This window comes from Euprymna scolopes, chromosome 19 (assembly GCF_053919585.1).
Source record: "Euprymna scolopes isolate OS-2025 chromosome 19, ASM5391958v1, whole genome shotgun sequence".
Lineage (NCBI taxonomy): Eukaryota > Metazoa > Mollusca > Cephalopoda > Sepiida > Sepiolidae > Euprymna > Euprymna scolopes.
The window spans coordinates 11,824,514-11,845,220 of record NC_136500.1 but is presented as its reverse complement, the minus strand read 5'-3'; the positions used below and the strand labels follow the sequence as shown (position 1 = coordinate 11,845,220).

The 20,707-nt window shown below is 35.1% G+C and overlaps 1 protein-coding gene across 6 annotated transcripts in view; it reads right to left on the bottom strand.

Annotated features, from left to right (window-relative positions):
• LOC145303414 (intermembrane lipid transfer protein VPS13D-like) overlaps positions 1-20,707 on the bottom strand; it is a 393,527-nt gene that overhangs the window by 177,697 nt on the left and 195,123 nt on the right. For all 6 annotated transcript variants that reach the window (XM_080144736.1, XM_080144739.1, XM_080144738.1 and 3 more), the window contains 8 exons: positions 20,113-20,260; positions 16,987-18,369; positions 14,338-14,878; positions 10,428-10,569; positions 8,067-8,235; positions 5,220-5,487; positions 3,375-3,555; positions 348-1,154 (listed from right to left, as the gene is read on the bottom strand). In XM_080144736.1, the coding sequence (XP_080000862.1) occupies positions 348-1,154; positions 3,375-3,555; positions 5,220-5,487; positions 8,067-8,235; positions 10,428-10,569; positions 14,338-14,878; positions 16,987-18,369; positions 20,113-20,260 (3,639 nt within the window). The remainder of the gene's footprint in view (positions 1-347; positions 1,155-3,374; positions 3,556-5,219; positions 5,488-8,066; positions 8,236-10,427; positions 10,570-14,337; positions 14,879-16,986; positions 18,370-20,112; positions 20,261-20,707) is intronic.

Here is a 20,707-nt window from a genome sequence, read left to right as displayed (position 1 = left end):
CATTGTAGATTAAACAAAAGATTCCATTTAAAATTCCTTGCAGATTTCTAAATTCAACAGAAAGATTCCAGAATTTGACAAGATACAGCTGAAGAAGGTTGGATGCTGCATTGATCAAAATATGAAAATAACATTCAAGATGCGAATAGTAGTCTGAAGAATCCAAATAATGTCATATTTCACACGTATCTCAATATAAATAAGAACCCAAAATTGAAAGTAAAAAATCTCCCAGGCAGCGCAGGGGAAGGAAAGCTTGTATTGTTATGAAGAGTTCAGTTGTGATATAACAAATATGCAAATATAAAATGAAAATGGAAACAAGTAAAAAAAAAAAAAATTATTACCTCTCTTTCCACGCTATAGATAGGCCCGTCAGGTCCAGTGCCAGTCTTGCACAGCTCGGCTGAATAGAAGTCCATATCGGTAAGTGTAACAGACATCACATCCAGCAGACAAATGTGGGTGGAAGGGTCATGCCTGGTAAACGCCATGCTTTGTTGCACTGACAGCTGGAATGGATTCAATAACTTTTTCTCCTGTGCCAACAATGGTGCGCTTAACTTTTTGCAGAGTTTTGTACCGACCACGGGTGAGAGAGTGTCTTTGCTAGATTCCGCAGGTAAACGAGGATCCAACACCGAGAAATTGCCAGGTGACACGCATTCAAGTGGTGCTAGCATAATGCTCGTATCAGAAGATAGATTCTCAGTTGGGTCGAAGATTTCCGAGGACTTTGACTCTGTCATGGCTGGTGCAACGAGTTCGCCTTCACGAGCATCATGCTCGAGACTACCATAAATACTTTGGCTCATCAGGTCAACCTCAATGTCGACAGATGCAGGTGCAGACTGTGATGGACACGATTGTTCAAAAACGCTTTGGGTCATTGGTGCATAGTCTGAGCCGCTTGTTTGTCTTTCAAAATGGTCAGTGTAGCTGGGACCTTCATTGGTTACATCAACTGGCTTGTTCTGTCGAGCTTTGATTGTTCCAGCACTGCCATTAAATAGGAATCGGTTGATGACCTTCAGTTGTCCAAGCTCGGCCACAAGTAGGTCAGTCGTCTTGTAACTGTGTGGAAACATGATGACAGGACTCTCAGCTTCGATATTTAGTTGAATACGAGCAGCCCGCATCATACTGGGAGTTATCTGTTTTAAAAACAAATATATAAGAGTTATTTTTAACATTAATACAATACTTTCACTCAAGAACTGAAAGGGAAAGCTTACATAAAATCTGTTGCTAAGGTCGCTGGAAAAAAATGGTTGGATCATTGTATCACTCCAGAAAGTACCAAGATCCTGATGCAATCTTCTACTTGTATCGTAACATAGTCGTGATAGCATTTGGAGGCGTGGCATAAGCATGATGTCACCGACTCAAATACATAGGGATGAAAAAAGCGGAAGTGGAGCATCAGAAAAAGACGGAAAAGGAAACTGCCGGAGGCAAATTTGCCAGTGACAGTCGGAGCGAAAGTCTGCTCTCTCTCTCTCTCTCTCTGTCTCTCTCTCATACTCCCACTTCCAGAAGTCAAACTCTGTAAAACTGATCACCAAATCAGTAAAGATTACAGATGAGTTTTCTGGTACCGTGTACTGACAGCAAGTAGCTGTTTTGGTTGTGAAATGACAAAATAAATACCTTTTTCCTCCACCAAGAAAAATTGTGTTGACGTTATCATTTTCTTTTGTGACTCTCTAAACAAAGAGTCCATGGGAAAAGTAACCACTATGTTACGGAAGATTATTTGGAACTGTTAGAAAGGCTATAAAACATTACAACATGAAAATTTCATATGTCTTAAAATGTGTTATGATAGGTCTTAAGATGGTGCATTGATAGGTCTTAAGATGGTGCATTGATAGGTCTTAAGATGGTGCATTGATAGGTTTTAAGATGGTGTATTGTTGGCTTATTAGACAATCGGTTGTTGGGGAGAATTACTTGGTTTATTGTGGGGACGTTTCTTAAACTGTTGTTATGTCCTGGATATGGCAATCAGCTCTCCAGTTGTGAGACACGACCAAACGATAGTCATTACAGAAAGCATTCTATCGTCATTGATGGCAGAGACTGCTTTGCTGGAATTGAACGCTTGTATAAAAATAAGCAAACACTTTTTTTTTTTTTTTATATATAGAATTATTTATTTTACATTTAAGAAGCATTTTAAATTTGGTGACTGTAGACCCACACCTGTTGCAGATGGCACAAACTTCTATGAGTACCTGTGGATCGTCTTGTTCAGTGTACCCTACTTCAATTAAATTATAATGCTATTTAATTCTGCTCTCTTTCTCGCGTGAAAGACAGAGAGAAATGCATAAAATTTAAACATAAGCAAACAAGCGTGACCTCTGTTACCTCTCTGCACTCGATTACACAAATCGCTTGTCAATCATCTACGCTGACAGCGTCAACCTTGAAAACTGTGCACTTGCTGAGCTTTTGTTGGCCTCCCCCACAAGAATAGTACACATCTGGTAAAAAGAATCCCAAATGTAGGGAGTTGGGGCTCCCCAGAAAAGGCTCTTACTCATTGTGCCACAGGCCAATCTAGGTGCTACTTAGAGCATGCTTTGTTGATAAAACTGACTTTGCAATCTCATAGGAGATTATCTTCATACCCTACAATCTATTTAACAGAAGAGATATTGTTATTTTTATGGTAGGTGATCGACTGAGCTCCAATCTCTGGGTTCTTCTCTGCAAAACATTCACAGCAAAACTCATCTAGCCACTTTCCTTTCTTCCTCTTTATACCTAATAGTCTTCACATTCCATGAGCACTGTTTCTGACAAAGGGGAAAGAATTGCTGTTTTCTGGGTTGGAATCTATCCATCTAACACAAATATAGGATAGTAAGTCGTAGTAGTGTTTTTTTTTAAATTTTATTTAAGCTCTTTACTTCAAGTGGCTTTATGCCTAGTCTGGAGTATTTCCATAAAAAAAGAATCCAAGCAGAACTTCCATGAACAGAGTTTCTTTCCAAAAGTTCCCATTCGCAGAACACAATATCACTGAACTCCTCCTCTGCTGACTACAACATGATCCAATATAAAGACTTGTTCAATATAAAGACCGATATATAAGAGTAGATGAAGTCCAATATAAAGACTTGTTGAGCCATTTTCTAAAATAATCAAATGCTTCAGAAAATTCATTTTTCTTAAGATTATTGAAACTTATTTCAACTCACGTCTTCGTAAAAATATTAATGCTAATATGACAATTACAATGAAGATAATTTTTTGATTAAACATTAAACATAAAATAAATCAAGACAACACAACCTCTGAACAAACATATCACCAAATATTTTTACTGAAAAAAAAAAAAAAAAAAAAAAAAGAAGACAACTTACTTTTTTGCCAATGGATGCAGCTCTGTATCTACCCAAGGTGTCATGCAGTTGCAGAAAATGCATACAAAACTCAGACATTTCACGTTGGAATCTGTCCGTGTATGTATATTGGACTGTGGACATGTGTAGGGTGATTTGCAGATCATAAGTCCTTTGCATGATCAGATCTTCAAGTCCATACCTAAAAGACAACATTTTTTCGCTTATTTTTCTGCATTCAAACACAGTTTCTTTTGTTGTTTTGTTGTTTTTTTTTTAAACATTTTTCAAATAAGAATTTCACTAGTTTTTTGTTTAATTATTTTTCAATAAATAAAATGAGTCAAGCACGTTTTTATGGTTTAATCAGGAGTCAAAATTGTTTCTGTTAGAAAAATGTTGTATCATTGAATAGAAAACAATACAGATATATAAAACCTATGATAGTTTCTTCCCTATAACTGCTAGACTTTGGAATTCTCTTCCGGGTTCCTGCTTCCCTGACTGTACTGACATGCAGAAGTTCAAGGGTAATGTAAACAGACATCTTGCTGCTCAACTCCCAATATAGTATCTCTGCAAATTATGTTCAAGACAGTAGTCTCCTACATCAAAATAGCACTGTGCTTTGTCTAAAGTGAAAATGAAATACAAAAAAAAAAAGAAAAAGGAAATACAAAGTTCATGTATTCTTGACCAGCATTGCCCTGGGTGAATAATCCTCCCTATATATATACAATGAACTCATTTTTCCCCCTATGATTTTGACCTTAATAGGATTAAAGATCAAGACATTTCATGCAAACGTAGTATGCACAACCTGTAGCACAACATCTGAGGTATGTTATAGGCCTATTACCTATCCACTTCCTCGGTAATCGTAGCTTCCTATATTCTATCTACTGAGAGTTCATGTCCAAAATCGGTTAAGATCAATGGAAGTGGTAAAATCTTTTCTCTCTAATAAATTCCTCTTTCGCCCGCCACCACTTAACACCGTTGTGGGATCATCCACAAGAGACAGTTACGAAGGAACACCGGTTTGGGTTTTCTTTACTTCGTAGTTGCTTACAAAAACTGGAATGAAATTTTAATTCTACTGGGTGAAACGCACCATGAAGTTAACTGAATTGAAGGATTATTTATGCCATTTTTTTTTTCGCTGTGTTTTTTTTTGTTATTGTTTTGTTGTTCATCATCTTTTTCCCCTAATTTATGCATTCTGTTTTCCGATTTCTTTTTTAAAGAATGTTTTATGTTTGTTTTTTTGTTTTTTTGTTTTGTTTTTTTGTTTTGTTTTTTTGTTTTGTTTTTTTGTTTTGTTTTTTTGTTTTGGTGACTTCCTTAAAGAATTTTTACATCGTTTTTATTTTTAAACAGGGTCATTCTTTACTTTACCCCCATCCTCTTACAAACACACCTCCAAAAAAACGGGCAATGCCAGGTACCCCTGCTAGTATCTAATATTTAGAAAAAAAGTATTCATTATCTGTGGTTCATCTGGATCAGCTTTTGTTAGGGGTCAATTTTTAAGTGTTATCATGTAGTAATTTGAAAAGAAAATGGTGAATCATTCCTCAATGAATTTATTATATAAATGGAGGTGTCTGTGTGTTTGTACATGTGACCATACCCAGCGAGGACTGGGCTTGGCAGAAAAGACAGTGGGATTGTGAAGCAGGGGAAAGGAAAATGGAGAGACAGATAGGTAGAAAGATAAAAGTTTTAATTGGAATATGTTAAACATCTGCCCTGGGCAACACTGAAGTAGCCCTGCTAGTTATGTAGATAAGGTGCTTCTTTTATGTGAGGGTGAATTTTAAAAAAGTATGAAAAAAATATTCCACAAAATAAAATGGTACTTGCTTGAAAATGTCAAATGTCAAAGCTTGGTCACCAATACTTATGAATTTCTCTCTGAAGAGATAACCATAAGGAGATTGGTCAAGCAAGGAAACGCTGCCCAGCTGACCAGACAGGTGGGTATTACCATCTCGTAAGGAGACATCAGCCTGGAACTTGGACACATTAGCTCGGGCAAGTTCATATTCTGGTTTGTTGAGGATTAAAGTTAAACTTTCAATGTTCATACGGATCTCGGAATTAATCACCTGCTCAGATGGAATGGAACTATCTGCAAAAGAGAAAGTCAAAGTTGGATTTTTTAAAATATTAGAATTACAATCTCTTAAAGATACATTGAATAAACAGCAACAAAGAACCAAGTTATCTCTTTCATCTATAAATATAAAAGCGAAAATGTGTGTATGTATGTATGTGTGTTCGCTTTTTCTGTATGTCCACGAAAGGCTTTTTTCCAATGCCTTCTTGCAGGGCTCGCTCCTTTTTAAAGCTTTTTATATAGTGTCTAAATCATAATATGTACGAGTTAACGGGGGTCACCCGTCTATTTAATTTGCCCGACTTTCAGAAGTTAAATATTCAACATTTTTCGATCGTCGCGTGTTGCTTTCACTTTTCAGTATGATTCGAACCAGATGTAAACGTCACCGTCAACTATCCCGATGTAAACAATTTGATCTCATTAAAAACTGCGGATGTTTGACATTCACTTTTTAATCGCTCTTACATTGCTAATGTCACCATAGTGCAGGTGTTCAGGCTCAGCCTGAGTCTCAAGGCTCTGGGTTCAAGCCTACCTGTCACCACGCCCCCCCCCCCATTTTTTTTCCATTTTTAAAATTTCTGTTTTTTATCGTTTTTTTTTATTTAAACAGTGTTAAGTTTCCTTTTTGTTCTTCTTCCCCCCCCCCCAACACACACACCTACAAGCACCCGGGCAATGCTGGGTACCCGCCACTAGTCTATTATATAAATCTCACTTGTCTGTTTAAATTTATGTATGTATGTCTCACAAAAACTTTTGATAAAGGCGACGGATTTTCATGAGATCAGTATCATTTTGAAGTTTCACCCTTCGGATGACAAATATAAAAAAATTGGCTAAAAACATTTATTCATTCATCGTCAACTGGGCACTTTTCTAAAGGGAGAGGTAGCAAAAGATCATTCCTTTATGACAATTTAGCCATACACATGCGCAAAAAAAGTTCTTTCCTGAAGTAGTTTAAATATTAAAAAAAAAAAAAACTACTTTTGCTCATGCTGTCATAGCCCAGTCGGTATCGTAGCAGATATCAGTTATATATATTTTTTTTAATTTTTAAAGTTTTAATATTGAAACAGGATTATTTATGCCATTTTTTCCATCATGTGTTTTTTTTGCTTTTGTTTTTCCAATTTTTTTAACAAGTTTTAACACCGTTCACTTATTCTTTGTTTTTTTTTTGTTTTTTTGATATTTAAACAGGGTTATTATTCTTTATTTTCCATTTTTTTTTTATTTATCCCCACCCCTCCCACACTATACACACACACCTGACCACACTCGGGCAACGCCGGGTACCCCCCCCCATAATCTATTGTATAAAAGAGAGATGTCTGTTAGTGTGAATGTGTGTTTGTATGCCTTGCTAAACTTTCAAAATCCAAATCAGATAAGTATCAAATAAGGGAATAAACATTAAAAAAAATTTTTTAAATAAAATAAAAAAGTTATCACTTTCATCTCACATATGAAGTTACTTTGTAAGATTTTCAATATCAGATCCAACTATTTTAAGCTGACAACCAAACTTTTCCGATTAACAAATTCTCATTTGTTATTGTTGCATCATGTTATTTGCAATAAAATAACATACTTTGCTACAATCGATTGAAACCAGAATGATCAACCCATCAAGTGGAACTGTCAGGAATCATGCATGACTCTTCATAAAAATAGAGCACTCTAGGCAGCTGATCATTTTTATGTAAAACATAGATAATTAAAATCTCCCTTCCATTCATAGCTCGTCAAAGTCAGTGCAAGTAGGATTTGTTAGAATTACAATCTGTTAAATATTGAGTAAGGAAATAAAAAGTAACAAAAAAAAGAAAAAAAAAAAAAGGTTATCTTTTTCATCTAACATATAAAATTATCTTGTCAGATTTTCAAAATCAGATCCAACTAAATTTTCAGCTGATGAACCAAACTTCATTTTTGATTAGCAAATTTTCATTTGTTATTGCTGTGCTATGTTACTGGCAATATAATAACATTGCTACAATTGATTGAAAAAACAATTATGAATGATACTATCAAATATTGTTATAAGAATCAGTTGATCAAACACACCAAAAACTCGTCTAGCTACGACCATTGTAAATAATCTTTCTTCCTCTGTGTACCTAAAGCTAAACAAAACTTCCATGAGCAAAGTTTCTTTTCAAAAACTACCGTCTGCAGGGCTGTTTTTGAGTTGATTACAACAGAGTTGTTTTGAAGTCCAATGTAAACAAATTCTTAAGCTGTCCGCTTAAATAATCAAATTCTGCCCAGTTTTAACAACTGTAACTAATCCGGAACAGGTTATCTCACTGTCCACCTGACAAACTCTTTAAACCTTATCCTTGAGTGGCCTTTGGGCCTTGATAAGCAGCAATTCATTAGTATATAACAAAAAATCGAAAACATTCAAATTCAATCTATGATATTTCCAATATTGAGGTATTACCACATTTTACTTTACATCAACCATTAAAATCAACAACAAAAAACATTGCGACCACAGGTTAGTGCTCTTGTGTTGTAACAACACAAAATCAGTCAACAAGTTCAGGGTTCTGCAGATATGAATAAATTCGGATTACCTTCTGTATCGAGAGAAGAGTTGTTGCTAGCAGATGGATAGCGAGGTGATTGCGCTCCAACCTCTCTGAATTTGGCTCCAAGGCCAAGGAAGTCAAGCAAAACAACCCATGTTTGGAGATTGATGGTTGTGTCTAAACTGCTGAACTCAATATCAATCGAACGATTAATCTGAAAGAAAAATCGGATAAAAAAATATTTAAAAACAAATGAAAAAAAAAAAAAAAATTGAATTGGATACTGTAAAAGTTTATAGAATACATTTGTATTAAAAAAACTATGAAAAATGATGAGCATTGGTTGTAAAAACCTTATTTGTTTGAAAAGGGGAAAACATACACAACTTGAAAGATCTTTCTCTTCCAAACCTGCATTCCATGGTTGTACATACAGATTTGTAAATGAACTCCAACCATTCAAGCAAATATTAAATATTACAAAAAATCAAGTGATGTTGAACTATTTTAAAAAACCAAAATTCCATATAAGAAAAAGGAAAAATATTTTGGAGCAAACACCATTAAAATTTAAATGCAGTTTCTTCACACAATTATGTACTTGTTTAGTCCTATTGACTTATTTAAATACCAATCTAGGAATAGAAATGATAGAATTTTTTTTTTTTATGAATTATTTTTTTAAATGTTCAGTTTGTTACACTTAAGTTTAAAATTGCATTTTCGGAAGCATTCATAATAATTCCCTAACAGATGAAAATCTTCAGTTATTCGTTTGTCTTTTACGTCTAAAATATTCACATGTCACGTTTAATAGATTTTAGATACATCCATGGATCTCTAAAATTTGAACGCAATTTGTTCACATAATTATGTACTTGTTTAGTCTTTATTTTAATGCCAACCTATGTATAGAAAGTAATAATTTAATGTGCATGCAAGGGTAATCTCCAAAAATACCGTTAGAGCTTACAACATGGCTGCCAGAAGAGTCACGTAATCCGGTTGATCCAAAACATGAATCGTGCAAATGGAAAACGCAGCCTTGAAGGCAAACTTTGACAAACAATCACAATTTGTTTGTATTTAATTTTTTGTTGATATAATGTTGTTATAAAAATAGGCAAACTTTGAGAAACAATCTTAGGTTGTTTTTAGTTAAATTATTTATTATTATGATATTGAAAAACTGTTTTTGTACTTAATTATTATGCTTGTTTGTCAAAGTTTGCTTTAAATTTGCGTTTTCCGGTTTCGTAATACGGCAATTCATGTTTTGGATCAACCGGATCACGTGACTCTTCTGGCGGCCATGTTGTAAGCCCTAACGGTACTTTTGGAGATTACCCATGCAAGTATAAAGTCAGCCAAAAATATAATTCTGACCAAAACTTCAATAGAAGGGACCTTGGAAGGAGGACATTTGGTTTGGCTTGGTTTGTTTTTAAATGCTCACTCAGTCAGTCGAAAAGCTTAAAATAGTATTTCCAGATGCACCAATATCTATCTAATCCAAAAAAAATTTTAAGTTTTAGTCATCTATTAGTTTTTCACATTCCAAATAGCATTTTTATCTGCCACATTGAAGAAAGAAATAGATTTTAAATATGTTCAGGTATTGTATCAAATTAAGAAGCTTTAGTTGTTCATTGTTGTGCAAATTTGAACAAGTTTTTTCATTGCTAAATGCATAGATTGAATTGCTGAACCTTGAGAATAAATCCATTGTTATTTACCTATGGATCAAATTGGATGGATGGAAATGCATGGTTTCTTTGCACAAAATCTGGATGGATCCAAGCAGTCAAATTAGGTCAAGATCAGATTAGAAATGTTGATGTTTGAAAGAGAAATATACAAATGTTGTATATATCATAATAATTTTGAATGTTGTGGCACAAAGCTCCCGTTTGGGGGAGCTGGTGCTTCTGCATTAATAAATCTTATAGCTAACTTCTGCCTGACTGTGCTTGTGGGGATGCTAGGAAAGGAAGGCGTTATTGTTGATTAAAAACATAATGGCTTCAGCAACTGTTGTCAATTAGGTATGATTCAAGCTAAGAGTGACAGTTGTTTACAAAATTTGGACATGTCAAAAGAAAACAGAATAACATTTGACTTGTTTTAAAAATGTTAAGTATGCGTTTCTCTCTTTCTTTCTCTGGTTCTCTTTCAATGAAGAAAGGAGAATTAAATTTATTGTAAAGTACAGTTGAAGCATTGGACGCCGTCAAAAGTATATGCATAGAAGTTTTGGCTGTGAAGCCGTCAGCGATGCACATGTCGGATCAGTTTAATATGCTCCTCCAGTGTTAGATGTGAAATAAATAATTATATATTTGTTTGAAAATGCCTTTGTTCACTGTTTTGTACAAATGAGAAGCAAAAAGGAAAAAATGCACTTACTTTTTTGTGGACTGTATGAAATTGTGGACATTTACTATCCACTAAGACTATATGAATGTGAACAAGAGGTCCTCCATCATTAGAGAGGTCCTCAAATGATCCCATTGGAGAGGGAGGTGGTGTACATGGATAGCAACCATCACTGGTTAAAAAAAGACAAATTAAGAATATTATAAAAAAAAAAAAAAAAAAAAAAACATGATTTTCTTTAAATAAAAAAGAACAAATGTTTTACAAAAAAATATAAATTAAAAATAAATACTATATAATTTACCTTTTCTGATATACAAAACAATGGTTTAAAATTTTAAGTCACAAATCCATACTAAAAATATGAAATGAATTAAATAAGTAAAAAAGAAGAATCACATATTTGATATTTCCAGATGAATAAAAACTGACTTGAAATTGTTAGGAATAAGAATTACTCCACAAAAATCATGCTTTGCCAGTTTATGAAACCCTGTGTGCATATGTTAACTTAACAGACATGATTGTTAATTGATCATTAAAAACACAAAAATATCACAAAACTATTAGTTTCATATCTTATTTCTTTTATTCTCTCAAGTCCACGGTGACTCTTAATAGATCCTTGGAGAATGCCACTTGAGCATAAGGATTAACAAATGTAAGGTGGTAGTGTAGTAATCGTTGGTGGTGTAAACTGGGTAAAATTTGATTATTTATGGGGACGGCTCAACAAAAATTTGTTTACATTTGATTTGAAGGCTACCATGTTGTAGTCAACTGAAGAGCAAGCCAGCAGAATAGTGTTACACAGGCGAGCAGTTCTGGGAAAGAAACTTTGTTCATGGAATTTGTGTTTAGATTTAGCACAGGTAGAGAGTGGGGGAAATCATATATAGTGGTTGTAGCTAGTCGAGTATTTTTTTTGTGAAAATTTGGCAAGGGGGCAACCATGGATTGGAGTTCAGTCGAGCACTTCCCATGAAAATAACAATATAGCAGAGATAGGCTGTCAACGTCTCTTATGTACGAGAGAGGTTACCGGGAAGAGGTCATCATCTATTAGGTTTCGAAGCCAGTTTTGAACTATCAGCTTATTAAGTCGTCTGTAAAACTTATTTTTTTTTAAAGTCTCAGAAATTGCTGTTTTTCTAGTTTAATCTCTGGATTTTGCAGCTCTTTGCCTTTTTTACCACTTAAATATTTTTGTTAGACAAAGAAAAAAAAGAAAACAAAATACAAACAAAACGAAAATAAATTTATTTTAGTAAAAAAAAGATTAAGAGAAACACATAAAACAAATGTTGTAGTTGTTGATTAAAAACCAGATTATCAGATGGTCAAAATAGCAGTGTGTAAAAACCATGCTCAACGCACAGAGTCGCACAAAAACCTAAGATACCTTATAAACATTCGGGAAGGCCCAAAGCTGGCCCTACGAAAACACGATTCTGCAGTCATTTCAGCAGATCTTTTCGCTTTGAAGAAGTTTGATGGAAATTTGAAAGCTTTGCAAACTGAACATCGACGGCTGGAATCAAAAACACAATGCGATATCGAAAAATATGCAGCTGATATAAAAAGTATAAGTTTTGTTAAATTTTAAATCAAAATTTGTTTAAATATTTTTTTTTTTTATCATTTGATTATTTTCAATTTCATCAATTTTTTATTTTCTTGTGTAGAGTTAAAAGAAATTCATGCTCGATTGATATAAAAGTATGCAATATTTATATTGATAATCATTCATTATTAAAGAAGGGGGAGGGGCATGTTAATCCTTATGGACATTGGGGTGGAAAGGCTCCCGTAAGCTGTGGTGAAGGCAACCCCCCCCCCTAGGAGAAGCAAATCTCTGACTTAAAAAACCATAAAGCACAAGACTAGTATCCACATTAAGTTGATCTGCAGTTAAACTTGTTGCTGTCTTTCCTGTCTCTTGCTTGTTGCTGGATCTCAACATTTTGAACAGAGAGAGAGAGAGAGAGAGAGAGAGAGACTTAGTTGTCGTATAAAGCTAAAACTCTGTAATAACATCTTTGTACAGATACTCTCTCAGACAAATTTGCCTACATTTGTATATATAGTCACTGGCAGGTCAGCTTTAGTTTTGCTGCTTTGGGAGGAATTTTGCTTGAGGTTGTTTTTGCTTGGTTGTCTCCCCAGTGGCCTTGCCAGGTCACTAATATAGTCTTGGAAGCTTTTGTAACTTCGAAAACTATAAAAAAAAAAAAAAAAATTTTAATTTAACTTTTAGTCCTTCATTGGAAAATGATTTTGTCAGTAAGTTATTTAATCTCCTGCAATCATTGAATCAACTTGCTTTCTTGAACTGGCAATAGTCTAAAGTTTTCAGGGATCATCATTTTTTTTTTATCATGAACCACTGTTTTGGGGATTTAAAAACAAAATGGTATATTAAATCATGGCTCCCCAGCAGTGTTGATCAAACACCACCTTCCTTCAACAAAAACAGAAAAAAGGTTCTAGATATTGGGTCCAGTGGTTTTGCTCCAGATCCATTAAGCTAACCTATTCATGTTTTAAAACTTTTTTTTTTTTCTTGTCCGTGTCATTCATCCTCGTCTTAAAAAAAGAAAGTATATTATCTTATTATTTACAAATCTACTTATTTATATGGTGCGGAAGAATCCACTATACATACTTATCACCCCCTTCTTTATTATTAATATTCTATTTTATTTAAATATATATATATATATATATATATATATATATATATATATATATATATATATATATATATATAAGCGAGATAAGTCACAGATTAAAGAGCAAGTGAAATATCCTGCATACATTTTTGTTATATGGGATTACAGCTTTCTCCTGTGGACCACTATTCTGCCAACCTGGCAATAATACCCCAAAAGATATCATACTCCTTCCGATAATGGACTGCCCAGGTTATATGAAATTCCACTTTTCCTATAATTATTTTCCTATAATTATTTTCCTATAATCATTATTCATCACCCAACAAACTTTTCAATATATGTGCTGAAAAGCAAAATACATGTTTATTCACAACTGAACATTTTGCTAACCGCATTTCATTTCCTCTGATGATATGAGCCATTATTGAAAATCCATGAATTAAGGAAATTAACAAAAGTTGGGAGTGGTTTTGGCAATGATCAACAGATGACAGTGTGAACTATATATTCCTTGTGTCAAACAATAAATTCTTAATTCGAATATATGTGTTCATATTTTGATTTTCACAATTTAACTTTAACCACTAAACTATATATATATATATATATATATATATATATATATATATATATATACACACAATTATATATATATATATATATATATATATACACACACACAATTAGTTAGGAGACAGGGGAGCAACAATTCTGATCCTACCAAGTAAAATGGAGCACACGATTAAATACAGGTTAAAAGAAAATAAATATTTATCTTTTACACAATTCTATTTGATATTGAAATAAAAAGTCAACTAATGTTAAAGGATTAATAATTTGTATTATTTGAATTATTCAGATCACTGTTCTCATCTTTAGTTTTTTTCACAATGTTTCGGTTGATATAAGCAAGAACTTGTAGTGTAACAAATAAAGCACTTGGTAAATTCACTCTTAAGTGACACACACACTTTTGGAGGTTGAAGCTTTAATTCTTCAGTGCCGGTGACACTCGAAATACAATTGTGAATTACTTAAGACTTCTACCCACTTATGGCTGACATAAGAGCATGCTATCCTAATGGATTAAATAAACAATTCTGTTTGCAATTCCATACAGCTTCTTGAGTTTGACAAGATACATTTGAAGAAGGTTGAAGGTTGCATTGAATGAAATGTGAAAATAACGCTTAAGTTGAAAACAGTAGTCCAAATAATTTAAAAATAATGAAACATTAAAGAAATAAGAACGTATTAATTCTTACTTTTGCTCTTTTCTTGTCAGTTTTCTTCTTGTATTTGAGGAAGTGTTCTTTTTAGCGTGAGTTGTAAAGACGTTTTCTTCATGAAAACTCGACGGTAGAGAACCTGGCATCCGTGGCTTCGGCACCATAATCGTACAATCTGGGCAAGATGTGGACAGTGAAGAGCCGATGTTCTCATCCTTCAGCTCAGGTTCTTCCTTCTGTGATGATAACATGAGGTAGCGATGTTTGGAGTCTTTTTCTTGAAGCAGGTCCTCCATCGTGAGCGACTTGAGCGAGAGATCAAAGGAAGAGACGTGGTTCCCAGCACGATGATAAACAAGAATCAGATCTTGAAGGCAAAGGTCTACAAGGCCATTCTGGGAATCTGGGCCAAAATCACCATTCATTCTGATACTAAACATTGGTACTTCAAAGCGTGCCTCCATCGGAAGACTTGCTGGAACAGTTTTTGCCGAGTGGGAAGAATCGCTACTGGCCGTGCGGGTGACTTTACCAACATCCGATTCACTGGAAGAATCAAGCTTCAGCACAGATATACCTAAATTCGAAAACAAAAATAGCAATATCACAATTCAGATATAATAGAACATCATTATATTAGTGTTGGGACGATTAGAATCAGGAATTGGAAAAATCGGAACATTTTAATCGTTATCGGAAAAATGTGTGCATATTTTCCAATGCCAAAATGTTTAATTTAATTAATTTTTCTATTTGATTTTGTTTAAAACAAAACCTTCCACTGCTGGTAGTAATAATAAAATAAATATTGATTTTAAACGACCTGTGACGCTAAAATCTAGAGATCACCCCATCCCCAAGTTTATTTTTATGTTTGAGAATATATTTGCACATTTAACACGTTTTACTGTAATCGGGAAAAATAGCAACTCTACAGTTACATATTTAGAAATTTATGAAGAATCAGAATTGGTGATTGCATCGGAATCAGGAAAAATATTGGAATTGTCCCATCACTACTTTACATATTAAGAGCAATTATCTGCATGTCCAAATAGAGAATATTTTAACCAAGTAAACTTACATATATTCATTTAGCATCTTCGAATAATATACCAAATTATCACTGGGACAAGATGTAACACTATAATCGACCCCTGTAGGAAGTAGGTTTAGGAAGATAGACAAAAGAAACTTGACATGAAATTATCAGTTAGGGTGTGACAAATGACAGGATCAAACAATGAATAGTGATATATTTAGTTTTATATCAGGAGTGGCTATGAATACGCCAATAGAAACGATTGACTGCGACAAAATTGGATAACGGCAGTGCAGTGTCCGACTGACAAACTTGGGAGTGGTTTTGGCAATGATCAACAGATGACAGTGTGAATTAGATTTTTACGACAGTCAGAATTGAGTTCTGTGCTGGAGACAGATTATGGCTTAGGCTAGGTCTAAAAAGCTTTGGGGATCAAGATGAACTGACAGCAACTGACTGACATGGCCTCGACAGAATGTACGTGTGGACTAGCATGTAGAGAGTTGATGGAGACACACGCACTCAGTCCAACTGTAAATGTAAAACATCGATGGATGGTTGTTTTTGTTTTACGGCATATCAACCCTTTTCAGGTTATTTAATGCCAAATCCAAAGATTTTGAAGAAAAAATTTTTTTAATAGAATAGATTTGTTGTTTTCAAGTCGGTTTCTATTTAACCCATAGTTGGGACCCTAACAGGCACTACCACTCCGGGTCAAAGCGGACCTGGGAGCAATGGCAATTAAAGGGTGGCTCCATACTCCTCAAAGCCTGCAAGCTGGGGCCTCACCACTTGATATAGTTTAAGGTCATATCCAGGACCATAAAGCATTGAAGTTTACATTTTATTTGTGTTTTGTCTTATGTTTCTACTTGTGTATCCATATGTATGCCACCGATACTACCAGTGTGAACAGGATGACGACACAGCCAAAACTAGAATGATGAAAGAACAGAAGACCAAAATGAAATCGATGGCACACGACATCTTGGGGTAACATTGTCACAATGATAGTTTGTCAAGAATTATACTTTTATAGCATTTTATACAACTGGATAGAACAGTAAGCTATTCAAGTAATAACTCTGTATTGCTAAACTTTGCAAGAAACGTGAATGATTAAATCATTATACGAGATTGTAGTAAGATTTCGTCAGGAAATTTTCATCCAAAAACTGTGAGGGGCTTTGCAAAATGAAAATATGACTTAATGGTGCTTTAAATAAACATAATATGACAACAGCATTTCAAATTTACAGAAGATAAAAAAGGAAATATTTTAGGTTTTAATTCTGAATTAGTATATCACTACTTTGTTGAATATATGTAAAATATATTCATATAAATAGAAAACATTATTGAATTGTAAAGAATTGATATTGGATTTATATATTTCTTTGGTAATAGTCAGCTAACAACTTCTGGTATGTCTGCTACCGGAAACAGCAAATACACCAGAAGTTAAGTATGCTAGCCGACTATAACAATTTTATTTTATATATATTTATACATATTTGAAAACTGAACTAGAAACAGAAATATAGGAAATTTTTCATTAATGCCATGAAGTGATGCTGCCATTCAATTTATTACTAAAGAGAGTGGGGACAATAAAGAGAAAACTGAACAACAATTACCTGGAACTGGAGGGCCATCTCCTTCTGTTTCACTATACAAAGAGAATGAAACTGTATCTTCGTCTATGCTACCAAGAGTCAAGTTATGTCGTGTTTCAAGGATTTGCTCATACACTTGTTTAGAAACGACCAACTTGAAAGGTGTGGTCATCACGATACTGACAGAAAGTGATTGTTGCGGTGTTGGCGGTGAGGGAACATCCCTGCTACGTTCTCCAGAGGAGAACGAATGAGGTACAGAACTATTCTGACTGGAGGTAGGCCGAGAATTTGTCTCATCTTCAGGTACTGATGTCTGTGCCTCAGGTTGTGGATGGAGCGTTGATGATTCTGGTTCCATTGTAGGCAGTTGCGTAATGTCAAACTCGTATACATGTATAGTGATTTCTAAGTTTGTGTCATAGAGCACGGGACTGCATTTTAGGAACATCTCGTCACTGAACAGCTGCTCGACATCAAGACCTCGCCAGTTGAAAACGCGCTCATAAATATTGAACGTGCTGAGGCTGACTGCATACAAACTCATCTTGTCCACTCGGATGTTGATCTGGTCCTTGACATCTTTGATCTCCCTCTTATTAGCCATCATATTCTCGATGGATATTTCACCCAAGCAGGCCATCAACACCTCGGAGCTTGTCTGTTTGCGCGGAAGGAAAACAATTGGTGTGTCGATGCGCATGTCTATCGTGATATGCAACTCTGCTTCCTCTGTGCCAGGTGCTGACGTGCCAGGAACCCACATATCTTCGCTGAATGAGAGGTCAGGTGGGAAGAAGTCGTTCATCTCAAGTGACTGACTCTGCGATTTCCGCAAATTATGTGGCGAATGTTCAAGACCCGTGCCACCAGCACAATTGTCTGCACGCTTGGCCACTAGACCTCGTGCAACTTCCTTGGCAGCATGTTTAATTGAGGATGCCACGTTGTGCGTGTAGTCCTTAAAGTCAGCGAGGCAGTCAGTCAATTCACGCAAGAATAGCGGAGAGTGGATATAGCAGACTGACGCCATGCGAATCTGCACCATTACATCTTGATTAGTCAAAGCAATCGATTTATAGATGAGGCTGTCGTTTAGAGGAAGCATGTGACAGGAATTTGAAAGCGCACTAGAACGGTCAAGATATCTCTCAAGTTGAAATGTCAAGGCGTAACTGCTGCCACCTGTACTATCTCCAGTAATTTCAGGTATAGTTGATGCACCGGTGTTTGATGCAGATGCTGCAGCTGTTGTGTAAAGGTGCACCATATCATGAGTGCTGGAAAAGCTAGGTAATGCAGATAGCTTGCCTACTTGTAAAATATATTGGTGCCGATGGGCTTCTGCCGTTATGTTGACAACGTGAAAGCCTTCTAAGGATCCAGCAACTTCAAGCTTTTCACCTGCAAAATATGACAAATTCGAAATTATCAAGTTTTGTATTGGAGAGAAACAAAACAAAAAAGCAACAGAATAATTTACACGTTTCATCTTATATAAAATTTGCAAGATGTAAGTTTCTAAGAGAGGAAGGGAGAGAGGCAGAAGATGACTGGCAGGACGTTTTTTGGGGAAGGGACGTATTCTTTCGTCACCGATTTTCCAAGCTTGAATCTTGTTTTCATTTATTTTTCTGGGCAATTTCCTTCTTTACTACCCGGGGTTGCTTGGGGTAAGCATTACTTTTAAAGCAACAAAATTGGGGTTACAATTTTCACTATTTTTATATTGTAGCCCCCTACTCCCTTGTGAGACATTGCATCGTCATGTGACCTTATCGTAGCATTGTTTTCGTGTATTTGCTAATACTGAACTGAGAAGACTGCCTTTTCTTTCCACTAACCCTAACCCTTCTCCCTACATGAACAATGTTACTATATTCTTCTCCACTTTTTCCTAATCTTAATAGGCATGTTAGAAAACTGTATTTTGTACCGGCCTTCAATTTTTGAGAATTGTAGCTTATTTCCTTTGAACTTATCTCTTCTCTCTCATCCTATCGCTCAAACAGAATTTATTTGTTGCCTTTTTTCTAATTCCTTTTATTTTTTTTTTTATTTTGTTTCAGATTTGTTTTAATAACGTATCCTCAACATAATGTCTGCCCAACACATGCTTTCCGAAGTCGAACTACTGAAGCAAGAATTTTGAAAAATAAATGCCGAGAGGCAGAATAATCACACATGAAAATTTGGAATATTTAGATTACTGTTGAATATTATTTTCACGTTTCAGCTGATATAATCTTCTTCAGGTGAATCTTGTCAAACTCAAATTTATACAGAATTCCATGACAAACAGAACAAAAACAAACTACTTCCAGGATTAAACAAAGAGTTCTGTTTGAAATTCCATGCAGATTCCAAAGTCCGATGAGACTCACTCCATTATTTTAATTTATTTGAACATTTCGGATTTCATGCGACACATTTAAACGTTTCCGGTGAATGTATAATTGTGAAAATGTTGAAGACGTGTATGGAGACAAATGAGATGAAAATGATGTGATGGATGTGTAATCAGAATCTTAAAGACAGGTTAGATCTGATGACTTCAGAGGACGATTAAATCTCAACAATATAGGGAACTGGAGTATTTTTTGGAGTTTGGTCACACACAGGGTTGCAGTAGTAGATGTAGAACAGTTGTGGGAGCAGGGTTAGTTATCAGGAAAAGGCCTAAGAAAACAAAGAAATACTAAAAGATCTGAGAAAAAAGGTATGGCATAATCATGCTGATATACTGGTTCACATTAGATCACTGAAGTTAAGCAACAATGAGCCTGGTCAGTACCAGATGGGTGACCATTTGGAAATACCAAGCGCTGTATGTAAGAGAATGTACACACTTTCTTCCAAGAGCTGCAAAAACCTAATATCATCATCTCCCCTGACAAAGATATACATGCGACTAGGGATCACTTGTGAATTTCATACTCCCATGAAACTTCCTGCTTTGGAGGAAGCTGGTTCAACTCGTGCAGAGTGAGCACTACTTTAGATCAGATTATATTAGATCTGAGAGAAAACAGAATAAAGACCTATACAGAGATAGGTTAGTTTGGAGGTCAATTTCTAAAAGCACACGCCAGCATGTAACATAGATGATGGAGAAAAATAAGCAGCAGCAGCTGCTGGAGTACTTACTGAGGCGAGCATTAATCTGTGCATTTGACATCGTGACCGTGGCCACTTTCTTGGCATGACGACCAGATTCTGAGTTTTCTAACCGCAAGAGAAGAATGTTTAATCGATGGAAGTCTGCAGTCATACCAATACACATATCAGAAATGCTCTGTAAAGAAACAGAATAGTGATAAACAACCAAATGATTGTTAGCGTCACAAATTTAAAAAAAAAAAAAGCAATAAATGCAAGTTTGCTTATATCTGAGAAACAAAAATATTAAGTCATTTAAAATAAAATTGTACAGATAAATCTTTTTCATTTTTTTGCAGACTTATTTGTTTCACCACCTTTTGACCCATGGCACAGCGCATAGAGGCGTTGAATCGCTACGATTTCAGGTGAACATTGTCTGAAGATAGCAGTTTCAATCCTACCCACAACAGGATAGTTTAGTTTACCAAAGCGTGGTGAGACAACGAAAACTATGGAAGGCAGTAATTATTGGAATGCAACATTCCTATTCTGTCGCCGTTAATCACCTGAAGAAGGCCAGAGGATGAGTTAGCTGAAACGCATGGTGAAACAACAACCATGAAGATGAGCATAACATTCC